The sequence below is a fragment of the Lonchura striata genome, chromosome 8 (genome assembly GCF_046129695.1).
Source record: "Lonchura striata isolate bLonStr1 chromosome 8, bLonStr1.mat, whole genome shotgun sequence".
Lineage (NCBI taxonomy): Eukaryota > Metazoa > Chordata > Aves > Passeriformes > Estrildidae > Lonchura > Lonchura striata.
The window spans coordinates 19,482,008-19,508,892 of NC_134610.1; the positions used below are offsets into that span (position 1 = coordinate 19,482,008).

Genomic DNA, 26,885 nt, shown 5'->3' on the forward strand with positions numbered 1-26,885 from the left:
GGTTGTGTTAATGTGTAAATTTTAAAGTCATCCATCATATGCAAGATACACATCTAAAGTCATCCTGAGCTAGATTATGAAGGAATATATATCACATTTTTCAAGAGCAGATCTTAGCTCTGAAAACTTTACACATGACTTTGAGAGAAATTCAGACTCTCATAACCCTAGGGAATAAGTATGGCCCAGAACAGTGGCCCTGTGGAAATAGCAAAAAAAGGGAACCTGAGGAAGAAGCAGAAATATAAGTTAATACAGGGATGTATTGGTCATTCCTGCTTAGTTTAAGTTCTTGCAAGACTTGGGCCAGGTTTGGGAACTGCAGAGGCTTCTATTGCAGCATAATCCTAAAGAGCCACAATTCTACAGCTAAATTCAAACTAAAATGAAAGGCAAACCAGATCAAAATCCAGCTAAACTAAATTAAAGCTTCAAAAGAAACCACAGTGATGCTGGAGAATGAGTAGAGGGGAGGGGTACATTCAACAGAGACCTGGCCAGTTGATCTAATTTGATTTTGCTTTCCAGTGTAAATTAAACAGCCATGCTGCAGAAATGCATCTTCTTAAACCAGCCATTGCATGGCTGACTATTAGCATACTCACTCAAGCCCATCCCTTCAGGGTCCCAGTCATAATCCAGAGCTTGGATGCGCTCCTGGTTATCAATATAGTCAGAGTACTGCTCTGATGAGATATTGTACCTTCGAATCCGCACATTATCTGGCAGCAGTAACAGTGGAGGATTACCTGGTAAACAATCATGAATTTATTCTAATGTATTTCTCATTTTAGAAAAAACAGATGAAAGTCATTTCTAATTAAAACTAAATGGGATTTTCACACGTTGCATTTGTACAAGAAGCAGAGGGAACCTAGGGCCTCTTCTAAAGCTTCAGAGCTATTCAAACTTCATGGCTTCCCAAAATTAATAAAAATTTAAATGTTTACCACTTAGGGTAGTATTAGCCCTTTCACCATAGACCTTGAATAGAGGTCTTACAATTCCTTAAAAATTTTTAAACATTACATTGTTGGCATATCACCACATCTCAAAACCAGAATGCCACTACACACTACGTGGTTCCACTCTCCCCCTCAAAGTACAGCAAACTATTTTGAAAATACAAATAAATCGTCAATCCCTTAAGCCATAATATGTCCAAGTTCTACCTTATAGTTTGTGACTTCTAATATCTCCATATTCAGATTAATGTTCTCATGGCCTCAATTTAATTTTGGGTTAGCCTGATAACATCTCATCAGGCCCTCATTTATGAGGTCTGTGAGATTGTATGACAAAGAAGGTCAGAGTTCTACTCTACAGAAATAGGACGTAGGCACAACAAATTTCATTGTTACCAGCTACAATTATATTATCTTCTATCACTTAGCCTTCAACACTCTGTGTGTCTAGATGAACAAAATCTGTGAAGAAGGTTATCAAAGAACTGGATTTCTGACACAGACACAAACAGGCAGCCAAGCAGAAACTGAAGTGTAAACGTCCTTTGCATTTTCAGGCTAACACTCAGCAGTAAACATTTGCTGAACTAGGCCCCTGGATGGGCAACCTGGAGACCTCATTTTCTTGTAGTATTTTTCATATTACAAATAATTTCTAAGTTTCAAAACCTCCAGTAGCATGTAGGTTTGGTCACAGGCATTCTGTTCTGAAGATTTTACCATTTGACTAGGCATACCATATTTCTATCATTTAGCTCTTAAAGCTGCTAAAGTGTAACTACTTTTCTATATACAGTACTGCTTTTGGTTTTTATATAACACTGCTCCATTGTCACTTTTTTCTATTACCTTCATCTCTTTATTTTTATTATTAATGATCTATTACTATAATTTTCTGAGTCTCCTCTACCTATTCAAGGACTGCCACACATGGTAGTCACTGCATTGAGGTATGATAAAAAGTCAATGACTGATTTGAAACATTGGCCAAAGTCCTTCTGTTTGTGTGCATCAGTCCATGAACAATGAATGGCAGCCTGTCATTGAACTGCCTTTGATTTATGCCAGTTGAATGCAACTTTTTTCAGATGCATTATTTTGCTGAAAAAATCTAAACTTCAGGAATAGGCAACATTAATTTCCTTCTGACAACAGGTTTTTGTTTGCAGAAAATTTCAGGAGAAATGAAGGCAGGCATACAAATCAAGGTATCATTTCAAATGTTTACAATTGGAAACAGAAATGAGCACTTTCATTCCTAATTATGGAATAGGTGGAATACACAGATAGTATTATCTTACAGAATAAGGTTTGGCTTTCATTATCCTCTTCTTATAAAAGACAGGATTACATTCATGAAGTTGCTATATTGCATTTGCTCTTTATAGGTTGCAGTCAATCTCGCTATCAGTTAACATACCATCAGCTGCACACTGTTTCCCTTGTTGATCACCCACAGACTTGAAGCCATCTGCACAGAAACATTCATAGCTTCCTTTGGAATTCTTGCAGTCCTGGGTGCATGTTCCAAAGATCTCACACTCATTGATATCTAGACATAAGAAGATAAAAGATCCCTAAAACTTGATTTATTTCTTGTTTAGTCTTTAGGAGTCTCAGGGGTGACCTCATCACTCTATTCCCTGAAGGGAGGCTGTAGTGAGGTGGGGGCCAGACTCTTTTATGCTGCCTGCAGTGAGAGGAGCTGAGGAAATAGCCTTGAGACAGGGGAAATTCAGATTAGATATTAGAAAAAAAAAATTCACTCTTGGGTGGTCAGGCATCAGAGCAGGCTGCCCAGGGAGGTGGGAGAGTCATCTTCCCTGGAGGTGTCTCAGAGGCATCCACATCTGGTGCTGGGTAACTGTTTAGTGATTTAGGGGTTACAGTGGTGGTGCTGGGTTGATGGTTGGACTGCATATTCTTAAAGACCTCTTCCAACCTTGATGCTGGTCATCTTTACTCCATGAAATGGTAGGTTTTTGCCTTCCCCACATACTTTAAAAGACCAGTGACCTGATCTAAGTGACCCTTAAAATCAGCAGCTGTTATCAAACAGAACTCCTCATCACTCATCTGCTGTTTACCATGTCTTAACTACAGATTGCCATTAATTACTGCAATCCTGCTTAACAGGTTTTATTTTCAGAGATGCATTTTTGATCATGTATTTTTGTGTTGAATCAATAAGGAAAGATGAGGTATGACGAAAATGAGATGCAAAAGCAAAGCTTTCTTGAAATGACAAGACACATAGTCCTCAGAAACAATATCAGCAGGCAGGAAAGGGAGGAGTGGCCTTGGATTGTGTTTAATAAAGCTACACAAATTATCCACAGCAGCTGGGAGAACTAAACAGACGGGTTCTCATGAAAACATACTGAAACACCAAGTGGGAAGGTACTATATCGCATGACCACAAACCATGGCCTTTGAGTAGACTCCTCACCACATCTTATCTGCATAAAATTCAGGACAAAAATATGGCACAACACACCTTTCCTGTAGGTCTGTTCGAGAACAGAACAGAAGGAGAGTATAACCTGCAATAAGTTTGTTTTCAATAAGGAAAAAAAAACCTATCACATTTCTATCACTCAGATTGCACAGATATGACAAAACTTATGTGCTGTAAAACAAAAACATATCTACCAGCCACCAAAAGCTTAAAGGAAGTCTTAACTGTGGAGGCAATTTTTTGTTGAATGAGGAGGCATACATGTTAGAAAACATGATTCAGCAGCAGACCATTTTAGGAAGCATCTGATAAATGTATAAAAATCCTGCTAGAATGTGAAAATGAGTGATCACATTAGAATGATGAAGGGACAGGTCACTGAACACTTGTGAGACAACATTTTTAAGATTAGAAATACCTTCACAGGAGTTGCGATTAGTTTCACTGGCCTTGTACCCTGGCCTACAGGAACAGATAAAGCCTCCTTCATTCAGATTGGTACAGTTGTGTTCACAGATATTTTCTGCACAAGTTCGCTCTGTTCCAGGATCTGAAAGAACGAAAAAGAAAGCAAGCAAATAATACAATTATAGCCAAAAAATGAAGTGATAAGGGGGAGGTATAATAATTTTGATTATTGTTACAATTAAAAATAGTTTTCAGATAGATTAAGTTAGTTTGCTTTCTTTTTTTTCCTAATTAAGATTAGAAGACAATGGTAACCAGTGGTTAAGAGAGCTGTCAATTAGTGGAGAGAGTCAGGAAAAGAGCCATAATCACCAAAGCACACCTTCCTTAACAGAAATTACATTCTAAAGTACCACCAAACTGCAGAAACTGCAGAACTTAAAAGATTTGGATCTAATGCCTAACTTTGACAACAGGGCACATTCTTATCCAGTGCTTTCTTATCAGCTGAACAAGAAATATTCTCAATTGACATCATGCATAATACAGGCTCTACATTATTAACATCTGGAAACTAGAGAGAAGGTGATATGTAGTTCATGCCAAACCAAATCTAAAGTCTACTGCAGTCAGTACATGTCATTGTACAGAAAGCACTGCCCTTTAAAACATTCCTATAATGGAAAAGCCAAGTCAGGGATAATAGTCTGTAACAGATAATGAAAATTACACGTCTGAAAGTACATATAGAATTCTATTGGTTCATATATACTCTATATATGCATAAACTACTTGAGTACAAATGCAAATCTGTTATATAATCAGAAAAGATAAATAGTATGCTCATTGAAAGATCATGAGGAAAAGATACAGATATAGGGCAAAAACTTTACATTAAGTTGATTATCTCATTTTTACGTATGCATTCAAGTGCTGATTAAATTTAAACAGCTCAATTTCATACACATGTAGAAGTATAAATTCGTTGTACACATACACACACAAATATTCCACTTTCATTATAGCAGGTATTTGATGTTGGAAAGGCTCCAAATGCTACTATCTGATCCGTATTCACAATTATCCCCAAAGAGCTGAACACAGACATCAGAAGGTGTCTGTTTCACACTGCTTCATTGCCTTTTTATACTTCTATATTTTCATCGAGTCATTGCATTGGGCTATATTACCTAAAGACCACTGGGATGGAAGTTGCCTGTTTCACACTGCTTCATTGCCTTTTTATACTTCTATATGTTCATCGAGTCATTGCATTGGGCTATATTACCTAAAGACCACTGGGATGGTAACTGAAACAGAGAAATCAGCTGCTTCAAAATGGACTACACTATAGGCTTCCAAGTTATTTGTGTTTTGGAAGTCTGCTGGATTGTAAATCACCAGTGTAGCATCTGGCACACTTTCACTTGATGCCATCACAGCCTGACAAATTGAAATTACAAGTGTATGCTCATATTAACAACTCTGCAGCTGTATGCTCATGTTACCACTCTGTATATTACCACTCTGCATCTTTTTATTGACATAAAAAGTTAGGGATTTGGTTTGAGTTTTTTTGAGATTCATGGAATACCTCTCATCTCAAAGTTCAACTCAAAGGTTTTACATTTAAATAGTTGCTGGGAAATATATAATAAGTAGTTCATAAAAGCTGTATGGAGAATCTGAGGGGGCCAACAGACAAAGGACTAGTGGTGCTTGGAAAATTCTGTGGTCATTTCTGTAAAAATTATAAAGAAGCATCTCGGTATATTTTTATTTTTAACAGGGCTAGAGCAACATATATCAGTTCAGAGTCTGCCCACTAATGACTCCATAGGTCAGTCTATTGCAATTATGGTTGAAGTAGATGGATGTTCTTGCCTCTGTAACACAACCTATTTAAAAACAAGATCAAAACCAAGATAAAATATTTTATTTTTTTGTGATGCATAAACACTCTAAGCTAAAAAAGACTGTGTTCAGAGCACTGAATTTCATGGAATAATGGAATCATTCAAGCTGGAAAAGGTCTTTAAGATCATCAGGTTGTACTATAAACCAAGAGCCACTAAGCCATGTCTCTAAGCAGCACATCTATACGTTTTTGGAAGACATTTACAAAAAATGAAAACGGAAAAGAATTAAAACAAAATAAACTAAAATAATGAAAAAATGAAAACAGTAAATATTGTCCTTGCTAACTAGATAATCCTAGAACAGGCTTATTAAAAAACAGTAAGGAAATTCACACAGGCTACTTAAAAAACAATACTTCTTAGTATGGTATTCAAGAAAAAATATTCATTGCTTTCAGTTTCAGAAATATCTATTTCAACAGCATTGTAATTTTGTATTTCATTGATATTATTACTTACTGCAGCCTATTTCATCAAAATGGTCTCCACAGTCATCGTAATTGTCACAGACATAATGTAGGGGAATGCAATTTCCATTACTGCACTTGAATTCTTCAGTTTTACAAGGTCTTGGTGTTGGCTCTCTACCTACAATCAAGAAGAGAAATATTCCTCTGTCACAGTTTAAACTACGAGGTACCAACCAACAGCCGTATTCCCCATTGCTAATGGGGAAGTTGATGCCATCTGGTAAAACAGTGGCAAGACTACTTTAGAAGTCTGTATAAAGTAAAAACCATAAACAGGATGCAACATCCTGGTTTCTAGTCACACTTCCATAAACTGAAAGAAGTCCTGCTGTTTTATAAAAAAAGACAGAAGGAAAATTCTTCTGTCTGTTAATAGTTAACAGTAGACTAAACTTTCCTTTTAATAGTGCAAACTTACGAATATCCTTTAATGATATACTTCATATACCTAGTGCAGACTTCAAGAAATTATAGAGATATTAGTAAACTATTAGCATTTAGAATATTGTACAATAAAGCCAGCCTATAAAATCATTAAGCAACCAAAAATATGATGACACTTTAAAATGTACAGCACAGTCAGCGAAAATGATGTAAGATATCTGAGGGCAAAAACTTAGTGAACATTAACAGAGCTGCTGCAGGGTCTAGGCCTAAATATCACGACTGTTAATATGTGCCTCAACTTCAGGAAGTATTACCATTTGTTTATTTTAAAAGTCCCACCTGGCCATCCCATCCAATTTTATGATACAGCCAAACTCTTTCCTCTTCCTCCTTTTAGGTACAGTCCATAATAAAATGAGCAAATATGTAGCTGGTGCTTATAATAAAATCTAGTATTGTTTTGAAAATCATGCTCTTTACTTTTCAGACAAATGTTTGACTATTTTTGCTACTTGTACAGAGAGCTATAAACACATAGTACCAATAATCATAGTTAAAATTATTTCACAGTGAGCTCTTGTTTTCATTATCTAAGGTAAACTGTGACATCCCTTTGGTATTATTAATTATTAAGCACATCAAAATTACTGAATTTCATGCTCAATTTTTATAAACGTACAGTGCTCCTCTTTCTCGTCACTTCCATCTCCACAGTCATCCTCCTGGTTGCACAGCTCATGACTGTATATACAGCGATTGTTCTCACACCGGAAACGGAACGGAGATTCACAAGCAATATCCACTAAAAGCATAGAGGTCAATCAGTCACACTTTGATACTTTAGGCCATTGGGTCACAAATTATTCATATCACTTTTCTCTTGGAATATTTTATATGTTTTGTATATTTCAAAAGGTGAGTCAGACAAAAAATATTTTCTGAATATTTTGGTGATTGTATGTTAGGATGTTACATGTTTTTTTTATCAGAACACAGTACCTCATCTTTGGCCAAAGACAAATTCTTTAACTACATATAAAACTGAGGTTTCTAAATTTGTTTATGAAGAAAATTGACTGGAAATCCAACATACTATTTAAGTACATAACTGACAAAACCAGTTTAAGTAGTACCTCCAACACCTAATTATTAGACCTCAAGTCAGGACTTCTCAGTCATATTTACAAAGATGTCCTGACAACACTAATAGTTTTGAAAGTTCAGCACCTGTGACAATATACATTATCTGAATTAATCTTTTATTTCAAGCTGAGGTTCTTATTTGTGATAACCAACTTAAAAAACATTAAATAGTGACCTTATCTCTCTGATATGTTTCCTCTCTCTGCTTTCATAACCACATACACAAACATCTGCAAAGTGGTGAGAAATATTGTCACAGAATTAAATGAACATGCATGTAAAGCAAAATTCTTAGCACTTCTCCCAAGTAATTACAATTTATTTTCTAATTGATCTATCATATGTAGAGATTAAGCATATTGTTCATTTTAATATAATTCCTCTCTCTTACAGCAAAGGTGAAGTTCTTCATCAGAGTCATCTCCACAATCATTATCCCCATCACATTTCCAGTATGGCTGAATACAGACATGGTTTTTGCATTCAAACAGCATGGGTGGACAGTATGTACCATTAGGATACCGTGTTGCTGAAAAAAAAGAAAATTATGACATTTTCATTTACAATAAAAACTTTACATTTTCATGAAAAATATTCAGTTCAACCCCATATTAGTCTTAAAAACACTTATCTCCATAATAGGAGATACTATGAGGTGCTTCAAAGATGTAGAGCAACAACAGGCTGCAAGGACTGAAGACTTCTTCACAGCTACAAGTAATTAATTCAGGTTTAAATGAAGAGTGAAACAACTTATGTTATAAAGCTTTTGAAAATAAATTAATTTAGCAAATGCTACTTGAATTTTTTATTGACAAATCTAGTTCAATGAAAAAGATAATTAACCTCACTTGCACCAAACAGGAATGATAGAAGAAGCACATAAGCTATGTAATTTCAAAAGGAGTCACGTTGATATAGCAAGAAAACCCCACTCATATTCTGTAAACTGTGAAAGGAACTTAACTAAACCAAAGAAAAACCAAAAATATTATTCTACCACCCTATATAAATAAACCATACCCTCGCCCTTTCAATGGCTTCTCATACATTTTGTCCTCCATTTAAGAACAGTCAATTGTTTTATAACTCAGGTTCTGAAAGACAACTGCTGCTATGTATGTTGCAGGATGTGGCAACCATCAGAAAAATAAAGATAGTACTGTGCAAATGCCTTTCTTACTTAAAGCACAGGTGTCAAAATTAAATAAATAGCAAAATGTACAGAACTAGCCTGATACCAACATAAAGAGAAAGGAATTCTCCCAAGTACTGAAGCCTAAGATCATGGAAACATGTAAGTCAGAACCAACACAATCACCCAAAAAGCCGATGTCAGTCAATGCAGATAGAGCACAGAGGAAATATTTTCATTACAACTGGGAACAATACTTTCTGGGTAAACAGCTGCAGCTGTAGATCCAGGCAAGCTACAGATATTTATTTCACAGTAGATCAATATACCAAAGGAAAACAGAAATAGAAAAGTATATTATTTCCTTGGGTTCACTGATACTTTAGGACACTTTACACTACTTTGAGTATTATAGAAAACAATCACATTACAAACCTTGTTAGAATTTGGTACAACTGAAACAGTTTGGTTCTTGCAGTGCTTATGGGATAGTGAAAATTTTTAATTAAATCACATGTGTATCTTCTCCTGGACTTAGTAAACACATTAATTTCCTACCTTCAAGAATGTTTTTACAATCAGTGTAAGATATGGCAACCCATTATTATATTACAAAACTGATTCAAAATATTATGCTTATCCTGAATTTTTACTGAAATCACTGAGCATTGCAGAATTCTATATCTCTAAAGAGTCATCTCATTAAAAACAGGGAAAAGTGCAAATCTTTCTGAAAGTGAGCACAATGAGCATCGATTGTAAAACTTATAACTCACGGCAAATTGCTTCATCAGAGAAATCAAGGCAGTCTGCATTTCCATCACATCTGAAGCGCTCTGCAACACAGTGTCCACTATCACACTGGAAATAACCTGGGTGGCAGGTTCTTAGCTCTGTAAAGATTCAGAAGTAACTGTTGGAATGTCTTCTTGTCCAAAGACAGAAAAACTTTTTATGTTTTGAGAACAATCTTCTAAAAATGCTGGAAAATCCCAGACTACTAAAACTGTGGTATTCTCTACTTTTGGTGGAGTGACTAACGAGACAGGGTGAACATTACTTCTGTAAAGACGCTTCCCATAAAAGATCATTTTGCAGAATAATTTATTATTAGAAACATTAAAAACAACAGTGTGAACAACTAAGAGGTAGCAGTGAGATAATACACACCACAGTCACGTTCATCTGAATTGTCTTCACAGTCGTCATCGTGGTCGCAGATCCACCGGGAAGGGATGCAGCGCAGATTGTCACAACGGTATTCACTTTCTGTGCACTCACGAGGACCTTCATTTAAAATCAATGTACAAATAGGAAAAGTTTCCCAGATGTAGAGTTAAACATCCATGCCTGTCTCATTGAACCAGACAAAAGTAATGTGGGCAGAGGTAAAATCTTAAAAATTAAATTATGTTGAAACATCATTACCCCCAAGTACTCCTTAAATATGTTAGATATTCCATGTCCCTCTTGACACAGAAAAAAGGAAAATCACTGCAGACTTTGTTTCAACACAGAATTACACAGAAGCTTTTAACTCAAATAAGAGAAAAAAGATCCACTATTATTGTTTAAGAAACTATACATTTACACACAGGATAAAATTCAAATGTCACTTCTCAGTGGAAAACAGTAATTTGTGTTACTGTGATGACTGGATGAATTAGTGTTTTTATGTAACCAGAATGCATCCTTGTGATATCAGTGTGGTATTTCAGCAAATAAAAGAGAGACTACCATATAAAACAAAGAAGGATTGTATTTTAGAGCTGTCTTGTTCTCATAAAAAATAGAAGGATACCTAAGTCACAAGTGAGACTATATAATTATGAACAAAACAAGAACTCACTGCAGTTATGCTCATCAGAGTTGTCTCCACAGTCATTATCTCCATCACACTTCCAGCGCAGCGGGATACATCGATGATTGTCACAGCGGAAATCTCCAGAAGGACTGCAAGTCATCTCCTCTGAAGTGTAGACAGTTCGCCAACAAAACAGCACACATTAGCATAGTCTTTGCCAGGTACAGTATTACTGAGGACTTTCAGCAAATCTGGGTGTTTGCAAATTGAAGAAATATTTTAAGCACAAAGTTACATTGAAATTACCTTCTCCAAACTTACCACAGCCTTGTTCATCACTGTTGTCTCTACAGTCATCATTGCCATTGCACACTGCCCACAATGGTACACAACGGTAGTTGGTTCTACAGCTGAACTGCGTGTGATTGTCACATCGATAAGCAGGTCCCACTGAAAGAGGCAGTTGTCAGAATTAATGGTGTTACTTAGCCACTAACTGTCCTCCTTGCTTTTCTTCCTCTCCTAATCTTTTATGACTTATAGTCAATTATTTTGACTAAAAAGAGCTGTCTGATAATTTTAGTGTTGTAAAAGAGAAAGCATTAAATGTATCTGATTTTACTATCTTTTCCAATCTATGTTGCTTGTACTCTGCATATGCTACAAATCCATCACAGGATGAAACCACACTCATTGGGTTTTCACTAAACTATTCAGAGCTGGTGGCACAGGCAATAGCCCCAAATGTGGAAGCCAGAGGAGGCAGCTTCTCCTCAGATGGCAAAAACTTGGTCACAAGTTCTTGAAGATGCCCATTCGTTCAGAGAGATTTGCTACACCATATAGGAAAAATCCTAGCATCAAGAAAGTCAGAGTGAGATGCTGCCAGTTTCTGATAATCTGGCCAGCATAAATAGGCTTTCTCTCCTTCAAGAATAAGTAAATAGTAAATTATCACATAGTCTCTGTGTTTTCTAACACTCTTTACTACATGAATGCAATTAGGTTGCAGAAAATACTCCTTTCCAATAAACTTTCAATCTCAGGAAAATTAAATTATATGGCTCAACCTGCTTTTAGTACACTTTAATGTAGGCATTTTACTACAGCTATGTACTTACTGCATTCATGGAATGGCTCATCAGAGTTATCACCACAATCATCATCCACATCACACTTCCAGGACTGTGGGATACAGCGGCCATTGTCACATTTAAATTGGCCTGGGGGACAGGTCCTACTGGCACAGTGAGCACTATCTTCATCCGAGTTGTCACCACAGTCATCCTCTCTATCACACTGCCAGGCTTCTGGGATACATCGTTTGTTGGCACACTGCCACTGATGAGTTTCACACTGGTGATTAGCTGAAAGAATACAGATCAGCTGTTAGGATACTGAAATTTACAGAAATTATCTGCTGCTGCTGTATCAATTGAGCCCTTATGCTTACATCAACAGTTAAAAACAAAGCCAGAAAGAAATTTAAAATTTCACATACACTTGCCCAGTTAAAGCAGTTAAAGTACACATTTCTAACTTCACATCACATTTTCAGCCAAGCTCACTAAGGCTCTACAGTTTTCTAGGAGCAAGACATATACTACCTTCCCCTAAAGCAGAGGAAAGTAAACCCAGCATTCAACATGATTTGAGGCAGGGGCTCCCACTCACTTCACAGAGGGGCTAAGTGGCATTTTGCCTCTGGCCATGCTATCAGCTTAGCTGTGTATTGCCTGATAAGCCTGTTTCTCTATAAATGAACATGACAGAAGACATAAGAGAAGACCATGCTAATATCAGCTGCACAACCTACAAAAATATAACCTCTATTCCCAAAGGGCAAAGCACTGAAAGGTGGTATCAGCAGTGCTGGCAAACTGGGGTAGCTCTGAAAACAGAAGTCAAAACTTTACTTTCAGAATTTCTTACCATACTCCACTCTACTAACTTCTTTTACCTACATTGCCAAACTGTTCAAGAGAAAACAGTGTATTACAATTTCCATTGATGTTCTAGGCCAAAGGATTCTGTTACCATGCACAAGATAACAAGTGAAAGCAATTACATAGACCTAAACAGATTTTTATTGTACCCAGTATGTTATGCTGTACCCAGCATTACACAGCTGCCATACTTCTATTTTTAAACTCCCTTGTGGCGCACTTAAAATCTTAGCTATATGAAACTCAGTTAAAATGGACATTTCATTTAATTCTGTCATTCTTAGAACCACATTGGAATGGAAGACAATGACCCTATCAGTTATATAACAACACTGCTTTCCCCTTGCTTTATATTACTTGCTTGCAACTGCCAGACCTACATTATTTACAAAAAGAGAAGGAAGGATATGCTTTTTAAATTAGACATAAGTATGTAGAATAGCATAGGTTTTTAAGGAGCTAACATTATTCCACAAGCATAATTATCTTACATTTCTAACAAAACTGCTATCACAAACCACTCTACAAAACCAATCTTCCCACATGAATTGGATTTTGTGCAATGCAATGTAAAAATTTTGTCCCGTCACACAAAGTAGAACAGAGGGAAAATTAGACTGACCTGGGCATTGGGAAGCCCTAGATACTTCATAATCACCATATTTTTACTCAAAGCAAAACAAAGTGAGTCCTGTTTCTAATATTTTATACCTCAGATTGTAATTTACCTCAGTGCAAATCTGTCTTGGAGGTACAGGGACTGTTTATGTTTTGATATAGTACATTTCTGCTCTCCTTTACCCTGCTTTCACAGAGGTAAATTGCTCCAGCAGGTGCAAGACTACCGAATACTGCATCTATCTCACTTTTTTATCTTTGAAAAAGGGATAGTGATTATAAAATTTACATGTTGATTACATGTTTTATACTGGCAAAACAGCTTGATTTATTTGTTGGAACATACCACAAAGTACAGGATCTTCATCTGATCTGTCATGGCAATCCGGCTGGGTATTGCATAAGAAATGTGAACTTGTGCAGTTCCCATCATTACACTGGAACTGCCCCACAGGACAGTACCGGTGCGGACAGGTTGGGGGCTCATCAGAGCCATCTCGACAGTCCCTCTGCCCGTCACATTTCCACCAGATGGGAATACACCTACAGAGAGAAAAGTGTGTTCTTTATTGAGGATATGGCTTTACAGATGTGCAACCATTCTTTTACAGCACAAAAGACAGTCTTGTCTTAGTGATATTTCTTGAAACATCCAACACATCTTAAATTTTATGTCTTCTATTTCATATGTCAAATGCTAATAAAAACATGCCAGAATACTGTCACCAGAAACAGATGATAAACATATTGTATTGGTGGACCTGTAGAAGGAAGTTCACAGAAAATAACTAAAATCTAATTTTTATGTTCATTTGTGGTAATCCTCACTGATATTTTTTAGATCAATCATTTAATGAGGTAATATTTCAATAATTCACCCAAACTTTAGCACAAAAATTTTCACTAGGGATTATCATTATAACACTGCTTCAAAAAGCAACCCAATAAGCACACCTGACTCATAGGCTCCAGGGCAATACATCAGTATAAGAGCTCTTATACCACCATTCCTCTCCCTCCACTGCTGTCTCAGTAAAAGGGGTTAGAAATGTGCCCTTACATCAGCTAAATGGTTTTCCTGGGCCACTGGCAGACAGTATATATTTGGTAGAAACAAAAACATTGTAAAATATGTTAAAAAAAAAAATAAATCCGGGTTTGAGAATTCAACAATAAATTGTTTCTGGAGGTACATGCTTCTAACATCCCAAACTTTGCTACATCAGTAATGCCTATAACAGAAAGAAAAGTTTAAAAGTATTACTTAAGGAACCAGCCTAGAAGTATTTTTCCAAAATGAAAGCCTGTCTTCCTGTATTTTCCTGGTTTTCTCTCTGCAATGTCACAAATTCATAATGCGAACAGAAGGAAGCCCTAATTTCCTGCCCTTTTGAACAGACTAAACTGTAAAATATATCCTTAAAAACACATGGAAAAAGCAATGGTGAGCAGAGGACTTACCTCTCAGTGTCTGCACAGAGAAACTGGGTGCTAGAGCACATTGGAAGGCAGTGGGCTGTATTGCCGAACTGTATGACCATGAAGTTATCGGGACATTCACAGGAAAACCCCTGACCACCAGCTTTTATTAGGCAAAGATGGGAACAACCACCATTATTTGTGCCACAGGGATTATTAACTGGTTAAAAAGAAGAATAAATATTACCATACTTTGTAAATTCCAGAACACAAAGGTTTCAATCTATGGTAGATTCCTCTAATACTGTTTTGAAACCTTAAATATAAGAGATTGAGAACCAAAACCTAGATAAGTAGGCATTTCACAAGAGAAATATATGTTGTTTCATGTACACCAAATCTATGCTATCAAGCCATGATGTTTTAGAAACTAATTTAAAATTATGCATTAGCAGTCACTGCTTTTCAAAGAAGAAGCAATTTATAAATGTAAACTAGATGCCTACATTTACTCTGTGCATTTTATTCCACTCAGCAAAAGCAAAAGTTGAGTGCACTCAGAATCCTTTACAACTAGTCCCCAAATAACACCTGACCTTCTAAATACAAATCTAATTCTGTTTTCTCACCAAATGGTTGTCTGTATGGATGGTAAACATGGATGTCAAATGGTCTGTGCGTGGTATTCACAAGAACAGTCCTTTCTGATCCATCATATTTATTTCCTTTTTCAACTGTCCTTGTGTTCCAGTCAGTCCAATATATTGTGTCTTCAAAAATTGTTATTGCAAATGGATGAGGTAGAGTCCCATCATATACTGTGTGACGATGATGTCCATCCAGGTCAGAGTACCTCCACAAAGAAAAGTTTGCGCAAAACATTCAGATAAATGCTTAAACTTCTTTCCACCTTTTCTCTTCACATATTACACATGCTTATGGTCTTTCATTACTGGTGACCAGAAACATGCAATGTAGAATTGCAGCTTCTTTATGCCCTGAAGACAGATCACCATCCTTAGCAAATTCATTTTAATATATGGAGGAAAGAAAAACAGGCTATTTCAGGAAAATACATGGAATAGAGTAACATCCACTGATATGTATAGTCCTCCAGAAGCACATTAGCTAGAGCAATGAAATTTTGCACATTTATTGCCTTAAGAGTGAGTTATTTTTGTCACAAAAGAGACTAGCTTGCCTAGATAATTCAGACTGCTAATAATGAAACACTAGAGACAATAATAGGCTTCCCATATTCTTAATTTTACGTCTTTCTGATTTAGAGTCTCCTTTGCTGAATTATCTTTGACAAGATTTTACATTTTTCTATCACCTTGCCCATATATGGGGAAATTATGAAATACAAGAGAAGAGAGAGAGAAACATACATATAATTAACTTATATTTTTAAAAAGACATCTCTAATACTTTATCATAGAAAAGGCTGCCAGAAGAATTAATGTAGAGAAGAATAAAATACAAATATAAATCTAAATGTGCAGGTATGTATGAATACAAATATGAACACTAACATAAATACAAGTTATTAGTTTCAAAATATTTCAGTATTGTGAGGTTTTAAAATCATTTAAATAGTCAGATAACTATTGCTCATTTTTACTGCTATTTAGATGGGAATTTTCTAGTACTAGAAGCAATGTATAGATTTTTCTTGATTGACAAAAAATCCCATTTGCCAACAGGAAATTCCATATCATACTTATGGATATTCAGACACCTTCTAAAGGTTTGTATACAACTTACTAGCACATAACTAGCTTAGTTACAGCTCAGTTCTCATCTATAAGCAAAAACAAGAGAATCAAAAAATAGGGAATTTATAGTAAATTTTGCTTTGGTTCAGGTTGTATAACTAGACACAGAGAAGTTGTAGATTTTAGTACAGCATGTGAACTTTTTCACTGTAATTTTTGGACAATTTTCACTACATGTAGCAACTCGGTTACTGTGTATCATCTACTACTCCAGACATTTTGACTCCAGTTTTCTATAGAGTCAGTGGACAGAATTATGTATTCTTTTTACAGCACCAATAGTCTCCCACCACAATCTGACATGAGTGATCATTCAGTCGTTTTAATATTTTCTGTGTACATACTCAATATAATTTAGATGGGCATCTGTCCAGTATAGCTTGTCATTGGTGTAATCTATGGTAAGTCCATTGGGCCACTCTAACTTTGTAGAGATGATTACAGTCTTCTCCTTGCCATCCATGCCAGCTCGTCCAATATAAGCTCGATCTGCCCAGTCTGTCCAATAAATCTGTCTGTTCAAATGAATACTTAGAGTTAGGATTGTTGAAGTAAATACTAGAAGCCATGCCTCAAATTTAGTATCTCCTGCCACAGAAGTAAAGCAGAGATCGAGGAAGAAAAAAGCTAACATTTTTTTTAGTTTAATTGCTACAGCAGACACTTGTGCAATTACAATTTAATTCAGTCAGCCCCAACACTTACCAAATCATACACATTTCTATCAACCTTTTTAGCCTTGCAATCAAAACTTCCTAGTCCATATGGAGCCAACTTCCACTTCCAATGGTAGCTGACAGCCATGCATATACACCCACAACAGGAAAGCTACTATTTCTCCTAAGCTGCAAATAAGTACTAATGCCACAGAAATCTAAATGCAAGCAGCCCAGATGTACTTCAGATTTTCAGAATAGTGCAAGATTATTTGCAAAATAAAGGAAAAGGACTCTTGGAAGGTCATACCCATATTTTGGATGAACAACAATTGCTCTGGGATACTGAAAACAGAAAGTATTGTTGGCATCCACACACCGATCCACCAGTTTTTTCCGGAATCTTCCGTCAAGTTCAGAGACGTAGACACAATCTCGGTAGGCATCCACCCAGTACAATTTTCTGAAATATTTTAGAGTTAATTTATTAAATATTATTTTTCCCCCTTTATTTCGCTTCACAGCATCTTTTTTTTTTTCTCCTAGAAGCAATGTATCCACTGTAAAGAAACACATACTTCATTGACATCTCTTGTACACCATGCTCCAGGCTGCCCTTTTCACTTCTGTTTTCCTTGTAACCACAATCAGTGGCACCAAATTTAAACTTGCAGGTGCCCAGTTGAGTAATAATATACCATTTGCCTACAAATTCCTAAACCTCTCTTCCCTTTCTGTCCTACCAACAATGGCCAGGAGCAGGAAAACAGACAAGCAGTGCAATGGACTGTGACCAGGGCTGTAAGGCATTGTAGACAATCCTCAACTATTCCATGTTGCCACCACTCTCTCATCAAACAGGTAGACAAGCCCTAAATAGTTTGACACCCTAATTTAAACTTCGCCTCGAATTTTCTAACACTTCTATTACTTTGCCTGGGAATTACACGCAGCTGTAAGCCAAGAAATCATACAAGCAGAAGTAATGATTTTTTTAAAAGCCTGCATCAAAGCAAAGCATTAAATTCAATTAGAACTACAGCAGGACACTTTCAAATTCTTTGCAGAGCTGGTCAGCTCCAGCATTCACAGTGTCATTCCAGAAACAGCCTGACAGATATAATTCTGCCTATATTACTCTAAGTAGCACCATTCCCACCAGGGAGGAGGAGAAAACAGTCTTCTCCAACCTGCATCTCATGGCATCCTTTAATCCTCTATCTGCACAGAAAACAACTAGGAAAATTCAACCATTGTACTGTTCTTCAGCCTGCCTAGAACACCTAAACAAGAACTGACTGAAGACATAACTAATGGTAGCTGAAATAATTCAAAAGCTGTATTAGAAATGAAGCTGTAGGACCAGTTCAGCTAAAATTTGCCTTTTGTTTCATCATCCCTACATGATTCATGAAGCATTTGGGGCTGCTGGCAACATTAATTATCATTAGGTTTAGAGACAAAGCGGCTTAAAAATTATTATATGGACATATTCATATATAAACATATAAGCACACTCATATAGGTTCCAAACATGTCATTTTGAGCATTTCTTATAGGCTTACAGTCTGATCTATGTTATTTAAACTAGTCATACTTATATCACTGCACTTGAAAAGCAAGATGAAACACAGCAACACCACTGTCAGAGAGGCCACAACATGACAGAGGTTCTATGGCAGTAAATCAGACTACTTTTTGAAACACAAAATTTTTAGGCAACCAAAAATTTACCATAATGAGATGTAATTGTAAAACACATCATCCATATGCTGGCCTCCTGACAGAAAATTATTTGGATCATGTTGTTTGAATGTGTCAGTTAAAGGTGCATTTTTCAAGAGCCAAAGACACACACTCTTAACATTGGTACAGGAGCTAAGTTTCATTAAGGCTTACTATTACTTACTTCACTAGTTAGCTTTCTAGTTACCTGTTAATTTTGTTTATGCAGAGCAAAACCTGCATGCCAATCCCAACAACTGCTAGCAAACATGACAGAGCAAGTTTGACAGAACTGCAGTATACTACATATCAGAGTAATTTAAGTGTTATGTATTAGATGCTGATAAACTATTTCAGCGAAGTTGTGTGGCACTGCATCCACAATCCAAACTATTTCACTACTCATCAGGAATTTCACATGGAGTAGGGAAAAACCCCTAGGATAAACTCCTTCACACATGATTTCTTCAGTAGCTCAGAAAGACAAAAAATGTATTTTCTTACCTGCCAACCCAGTCAACAGCGATACCTTCCCCGTTGGGCACATCATCACTTATCACTGTCTCCTTATTTGTCCCATTTAGGAACATACGTTCAATGACATTCCTCCCCACATCAATCCAGTATAACCTCTTTTCCACCCTGTCAAAGTCCAGTGCCACCACATTTCTCAGTCCTTGCAAAATGAGAGAGTAAGACTGGCCATCTGCTGTGAGATTTCTCAGATAGTAACGGTTGCTAAAAATAAGGTATGGGGAGATATTACTATTTTGACGGCAACTTTTTCCATCAGGCTCCCGGATATAGCCTGGGGCACACTTACAGATGTAGGAGCCAGCTGTGTTCTCACAAATCTGGCTACATACTGATGGAGTTTCATTGCACTCATCAATATCATCACAAGTCCGTTTATCAGACATAAGTTTGTATCCGGGATGACAAGTACAGTAGAAACTTGTCTGTGTGTCTGTACAGTCATGATCACATCCACTGATTGAAGGGTCACTGCATTCATTTACACCTGGGGAAGGAAACGAGTTCTATTCAAGGAGCCAGCTAGCAGAGTAATAGTGCAGTCACTTTCCAATGCATTCTGTTTCTCTCTCCTTGCTACCCCCTGAAAATGCTGAACGTGGATGTGGGCTGCTGTAATAAAGGAAAAAACTAAACAACATAATCTAATATAAAATTATTCTACCACCTCTGAAGTCTGTCACAAAACACCAAGTTCAAAGTATGGACTATGGCATATTTTGGAAATGCAAGGGCAATGCATAACAATGTATGAGATACAGTTTGTTTATATCATTAGCTTATCGACATAGTCAGTTAAAGCAGTACATGTTAAGCATGACTTAATTAAAGCAAGAAATTTAAAAGTTACATTTATTATTATTTTAATTTCTGAGGGACAGCCATGGAATAGATATGATTGGAATTAAGGAATTGTATTTTTTCAAAGGCGCCTAAGATTTTTAAATCAGACAGTACAAATAAATCTATACATACCACATCCTTTTTCATCACTGTTATCTAAGCAATCATCCAACCGATTGCAGACTTTAACCAGCTCAATGCAGTTTCCATTGTCACATTTAAAATGATGGGGAGAGCAGGTTGCTTCTGGTGTACTACAGAGATGTTCCAGCTCATCAGACTCATCACCACAGTCATTATCCCCATCACAGATGTAGGCTTTGGAAATGCAGCGCCCATTCTGACAAGTAAACTGGTGCTGTTGACATGGTTCATAGATGCATCCTCTTTCATCACTGCTGTCACCACAGTCATTCCGCCTATCACACCTGAAGAAGAATGAACACTCTCTTCAAATATAAGAAGACAATCACGGTCTTCAGGGAAGATGGATACGAACACTCTTCCACTTTCCAAAGAAGGTTGATATTTTTGACTCCAATAGAAGAGACTTTCAGAAATTGAGGTAATATTGTATAGTCTGATCTTGTGAGTCCTGCTAATATTCTCTGTGTGCATTACAGGCTAGACAGAATCACTCCAGGAGAGGTTACTAGTGACAATAGGAAGGATTAAATCCTAATGGTGAGCAATAGGAATATTAACAGAAAATTCTAAAGCATTTTCAAGCCAAAGCTAACGTACAAATGCAGAGCAGATAGTTTCATTACAATATGTAGATCTAATTACAACTAAATGGTGTGAAAAAAAAAGAGGTTGAATTAGCTCCTTCACAATAAGCAATTTTGGGAATTTCTACAGCTGCTTGGGTAGTTACAAACCTGTATGTGTTACGGATGCACAAGCCATTACTACAGGTAAATTCATTTTCTGTGCAAGATCTTCGTGTGCAGTTCTGGTGTTCATCAAGAGCATCACTGCAGTCAGCATCACCATCACAGACCCATGCCCGAGGAATGCACCTCCTGAGCGGGGGTCGGTTGTTGGCACAAGTGAACTCTGCTGCTGTGCAATTGCGATTTGCTGAAGGAAAAGCACATTCACTATGTGAATTATATTCTGTGTATATGACACCTTCCTCCACCACCCACACAAACAGCCTGTATATCTATCCACCCATAATCCACAATACAGCCATGTCCTCCAGCACATGGAGAGATAGATACCACTGTACCTTCTCAGTTACAAAACAGCACATTGTTCTTCGTGGAGGCTGACTGGGAGCCAAAGCATTCCTTAGGCAATGCTGACACGTGCAGAAATCTGCATCCTACTGGATTCTCAAATAAGCTTTTTCAGCCAGATTTTCTGGGAGCTGAATAGCCTCTATTCCCTATTTTGTTCAAGGTATTCTGTGCTCCAGGAAGCAAGCAGAGGTAGAAATATTACAGCTAATAAGGGCAAGGACTACAAGTATAACCAGCTGTTCTCATAAGAATCAAGGAGCAGGACCAGTCCTGGTGAACCTCCTTCCCTTTCTTCACCCTCTGAACAGATATGCTTATTTTGTTCACTAGCTTTTAAAGATATTAAGCCACAAACACGTGGTAATTAATATGCACAAGATGCAGTGCATGACTACTAGAGAGCACCTCCACTGAAGCTGCTCTAGGTGCCCAGATCATACACACAACCCAGGTTAATTATATCTCCATTTCAACTCAACAATTCAAAGAAGAATAATTGCAAAATTAGAACAATGTTTTGTTGGGGTTTTTTTACCAGTAAAATATTCAATTTCCATTCAATATAATGAAAATGAAGGCATAGGAAGATTGTACCTCATGCTTAATGTGCATCTTTATGGGGTAGAAAAATTGGCAACGAGTGAGAGTTTGGGGGTTGGTTGATTTTTAAAAAATATTTGCAGGACAAAGTGGAGTATCTACTTGCATTAACCACGTACCACAATTATGTCTTTGATCCTCATCGCTCATATCCCCACAGTCATTATCACCATCACAGATCCACGTTGCTGGGATACATCTGCCATCATCACATCTGAACTGGTCATTTGAACAAGTCCGCATTTGGGGCACTTAAAAATGAACACGATCACTGTGCTTGTTAAACTAACCTGCACTGCCATGAAATCTAGTGGTGAGTATTTCAGGGAGAAGCTTAGGACAGTGAAATGTAAAATTAAAGCTTAATTGTAAAACAGTTGATGTATAAGATGCAAAACATTTTCTTAAGCTGAAGATGCAACTTCAAAAATGTGCAAAGTGAACTACCAGCCCTGCTGAAACCACACAAGAATCTTGCCTTGGTTTATTCTTACTTTTACAGTGAAATTAATAACTATGTTATAATACCAATTGTCACCAACTTCAGTTAGCTCCTTTTCTTTTTCCCTGGAGACTGCTGTCCTTTTTTTCACCTCCTACCCTAGTCCTCTGCTTATTCCCAACAGTTTCTATTGTATATACAGGATTTGTTTACTGTAATACTATGATACCCATATACTGTGTCAACACTGTTCCCCTCTGCATCCCACATTTCCTTTTTCCCCAAATGTAATACTGCATCCACACTTTCTGTACAGCATGACATCAGCTTTTACATGGAAAACAATACCAAAATGCTTGCTCTTTTTTGCCATTTGATTCACTACCATCATAGTCTTATAAGGATAGAAGGTTATATATTAAGAGTAATCACATTACAAGCAATCAGTTGTTGCAACTAAAACCTTCATATTCCATACACAGCTTTAAATATTTAAAACTCAAATTACTCAGTGACTCAGATTAGAGAGAGTGAATAAAATCCTGAAGATAATTATTTTCCACCTAGTCTGGATTAAAGCTTTTGCCTATAAGACAAATTACTGATTTGCCATAGCCCATCATGTTGTATCTTCTGAGTACAGACTTACCACAAGAGGCAGGTTCATCAGAGCCATCAGCACAGTCTATCCCTTGATCACAGTACCAATGAGCAGGAATACAACGTCCCGATGTACAACGAAACTCACTATTTGTGCAAGTCAGAGAGACTGGAAAAAAAAAACCTATGTATTACTTTGTTTTTTTCTGCTACCTTTCCAACTGTTTAAAGATGCTTTTGAGTCCATGTTATGCAAAAAATATTCCCCAAATAGTCCCCAAAAAAGAAAGAGAAAAAATTATGCTAGGAAGGATGTTTTTACCCAGGCTCTCTGGAAAGAGTTCATTGTACAACTAGCTTGATATTTGTATGCAAAAAAACCCAAAAAAAAACAAAAACAAAAAAAAAAAAAAAAGCACTTGATTTTACTTGATTTTCTCTCTGGGCATACGTATCAGCTAGTAATTATACAGAATTTGTCCTGGAAATAGGATTGCATGCAGCAACTGTACATATATTCTACATTTATACTCAAGATCTGTGCATGGGAAAATGACCACATTCCGGTGTACTCATTTCTCCAGTGCTCAAATCAGACATAACAGACTCCATGCTTTACAGAAAATCAAAATGTGCACTAAGGAAGCAGTATCTTATGGTAGGAAATTTTCCTCCAACCAATTTTTCGTCACTTGCTGGTAGGAATCTTTCCTTGCTGGCAGTGAAGAACAAATCATAATACTGAGTAGATCCATCTCAGCATGCTGCAAGTACTCTCTGCACTTTAGCCAAGCCCCTTGAACCTGGCATGTATAATGGGTTTTGGCAATTTCTTCAGTAGTTACCAATACTTTCCTGTACCTTCTGATAGTTTCAAAATAACAGAAGGATTAAGTCTGGCCTTTTAACTTGCTCTTCCTTGTGCCTTTAATGATGGAAATCAAAGAGTTAACTATTGCTCATTAACATCTTAGTGTTTCTTTCACCTCTCATTCTCTCTTCCCCTCTTCCTTGCCCTTCACCACTTCTCAATTTATATAATTTAGCAGGATGTAAACAGTAGAAGGGACAAAGCACATCTTTGACAAGCAGAACAAGGCTCACAATAGCCACATAGTCTTGACACATTGGTGTCCATAGATAAAAGTGGCCACATTTTGGCTACAAAAATGGAACTCATATTTTAGAAAAACTGTAGCAGTTAGTTCAAGGAATGTATCTTTAGAAAAAATAGTGAAAGCAACAATAATCTACTCAGGCAATATTAAAACTAAATCACAACCTGAAAATATCCATTATGTTTTACAAATTGATCAATAGTATTTCATATGGGAAAAGTACTACCTAACTTCTACCTAATAAAAATGTCCTAGCAAAGTTAATGTGGTTTGTAATTAAGGCTGATTCAAAACTAGGCACTTCTATATCCTAACTGGAAGATACAATAAAGAATGAATAAAATGCTAAAGCATAAGCACATAAAAGAGCTGAAAGAAATTTGAGACCATAGGAAAATTCAGTCAGTTCAAAGGAAGAATAATCTAATGTTAAAATTATGGAAAAAGACAACTCTGTATAACACTTAAGTGCGAAACACCTTGTAAAACAATAAAAAATACAGACCAAAATAAGCAAAAGGAACAATCCTCAAATGCTCATGCATATATAACTTCAGTATTACAAAAGTAGATGTTTTGAGAATAGTTGGAGTTATATTAAAAGAAAAGAGCAGTGGAATAAATTACAGAAGTATGAGAAAGTAACAAAGGCCCTTCAACTCTCTAAACTTACCACAGTGAGTAGGACTCTCATCACTCATATCTCCACAGTCATTATCACCATCACACAAGTACGTTCGAGGAATGCAAATATTTGTGCTTTGACATTTTGTAAAACCAGACTGGCACGTACGCTCCGCTTTAAGGAGGAGGGAAAAAGCAAAAGTGCTTTAGAGATGTTTTAAACACTGTTATGCTGTTATTTTCTTGAACTGAAAAGTAACCAGTATTGAACTAATCACAGTTTACATCATAAAGAAAACAAACATAACTGTTAACTTTTATAAGGCATATAATTTTTAACTGTGCCATGATGGCATCACAATATACACTCCTGATTATTAAATATAGTATAATTAATAGAGCATGACAGAAAATAAAAGGCCATTGTCAAATTCCAGCTAATGCTGCAAAAACATAAACCCTGAATCCAAGTTATCCAAAACAATAGTTTTGAAATGCATGGAATTAATCACAAGAAGTAACATTACATACTGCATGAGCATTTGTTGCTTCAAGACAAACTATTTACAGCAATATTTATTATGTAATATCTTAGGTTGTTTCAGAACACGATTTAGCAACTCTATCTGCTTCAAACAGCCCTAAACAGTACCTGTAATGCAAATTTTATAAACTTTTATCCTTCTTGTTGATTTTGCCAGATTTCTTCACATAAAACCACATTTCCCTCTTTCTTCATCTAGAGAGTCGGATACAAATAGGCACTATGTACTAAGGCTCAACTTACGACAATTCCTCTCATCTGATGTGCCATTGTCATAACAGTTGTTTACTCCATTGCAGACATACTGAAGGGATATACACCTTCCATTATTGCAAGTAAATTCTGTGTGGGAGTCACAGGTTCGGAACAAGCAGCCAAGCTCATCACTGTTATCTCCACAGTCATTGTAGTGATCACAGCGGTAATGATAGGGTACGCATCGCCCATTGCCACAGGTGAAAGCTGTTGGCTGACAAGTATGGAAAGCTGCACAAAATAAAAAAGAAGAAAAGTAGGTAAAATGTAATCTTAAGTTCTCTGACAAAGTAACAAGTAAAATCACAATATTTTTACCTGCCAGGGCAAACACAGCTGCAAAACGGACTGCATGAAAAGTAAAATACATATTTAAATTAAAAAATTAGAAATTGGCTATACATGACAAAAATTCAATACTACAGTGCTTCTGGATTCTAAAGCAAACCACTAGTCTTTCAGACCTCAAAACTGTGAGCAAGCAAGGGATTGTTTCTAAACTACAGGCACAAGATCCATGATCATAAAGTGACAGAGACTACAGAACAGGCAAGACAGAGTGTATTTTCTAGAGCAGTTATTTTAAATGCTTACCACACACACTTTCCAACTCATCACTGCCATCGCCACAATCATTGTCATTGTCACACTTCCACCGCTCAGAGATACAATGTCCATTAAGGCATGTGAAGAAACCAGTATCACACCTGGTACCATTATCCACAATACAGTGCTTGTTGTTATTAGCTAAATACCAGCGACCTTCAGAGGGGCACTGACATTCTGCACCAGCTGGACCTAAATTTATGTTTGAAATTTAATTTAAAAAATAAAAATAGGACACAACAAAAAGGAAACAAATTTAACATTAATGTTTTATATAGGTTTCCATGAAAGTGTTTGCAGTTGTAACACTGGAAAAGGCAAAGAAATTTTCATAATTCCTATATGATCAATTTACTTAGATAGTAGTGTGGTGAAGCCAGATTGTTATGTCAGTTAAGCATATTGAAACCCACAAAAGTTATTTCAGGTTTCCTTAGAGGAACTGAGATCAGAATTTGGAGTATCTCAGTAGTTGCTTGCTGTCCAAATGCCTTTTTGGCAGCAAGATGCCATGTGATGCTTTCAAGTATCACAGCTATATCCACAGAGACTATATCCCTCAAAATCCAAACAAGTGTTCAAAATTTCTTGCAATAGACAAACTGCTCTTCTCAAAATTAATGAGAAGTTTGAGCTGTTTT

The 26,885-nt window shown here is 36.6% G+C and overlaps 1 protein-coding gene across 1 annotated transcript in view; it reads right to left on the minus strand.

Annotated features, from left to right (window-relative positions):
* Positions 1-26,885, minus strand: part of LRP2 (LDL receptor related protein 2) — a 111,020-nt gene that overhangs the window by 12,922 nt on the left and 71,213 nt on the right. Inside the window, exons 44-67 of the mRNA XM_077785031.1 lie at positions 26,233-26,436; positions 25,627-25,869; positions 24,889-25,014; positions 23,147-23,266; positions 22,175-22,306; positions 21,090-21,291; positions 20,341-20,636; positions 19,336-19,852; positions 17,417-17,569; positions 16,795-16,965; positions 15,302-15,525; positions 14,715-14,892; positions 13,600-13,796; positions 11,811-12,056; positions 10,983-11,139; positions 10,735-10,871; positions 10,056-10,172; positions 9,662-9,778; positions 8,142-8,279; positions 7,287-7,409; positions 6,210-6,338; positions 3,842-3,973; positions 2,386-2,517; positions 606-749 (exon numbers count right to left, since the gene is read on the minus strand). Coding sequence (XP_077641157.1) covers positions 606-749; positions 2,386-2,517; positions 3,842-3,973; positions 6,210-6,338; positions 7,287-7,409; positions 8,142-8,279; positions 9,662-9,778; positions 10,056-10,172; positions 10,735-10,871; positions 10,983-11,139; positions 11,811-12,056; positions 13,600-13,796; positions 14,715-14,892; positions 15,302-15,525; positions 16,795-16,965; positions 17,417-17,569; positions 19,336-19,852; positions 20,341-20,636; positions 21,090-21,291; positions 22,175-22,306; positions 23,147-23,266; positions 24,889-25,014; positions 25,627-25,869; positions 26,233-26,436 — 4,335 coding nt within the window. The remainder of the gene's footprint in view (positions 1-605; positions 750-2,385; positions 2,518-3,841; positions 3,974-6,209; positions 6,339-7,286; positions 7,410-8,141; positions 8,280-9,661; positions 9,779-10,055; positions 10,173-10,734; positions 10,872-10,982; positions 11,140-11,810; positions 12,057-13,599; positions 13,797-14,714; positions 14,893-15,301; positions 15,526-16,794; positions 16,966-17,416; positions 17,570-19,335; positions 19,853-20,340; positions 20,637-21,089; positions 21,292-22,174; positions 22,307-23,146; positions 23,267-24,888; positions 25,015-25,626; positions 25,870-26,232; positions 26,437-26,885) is intronic.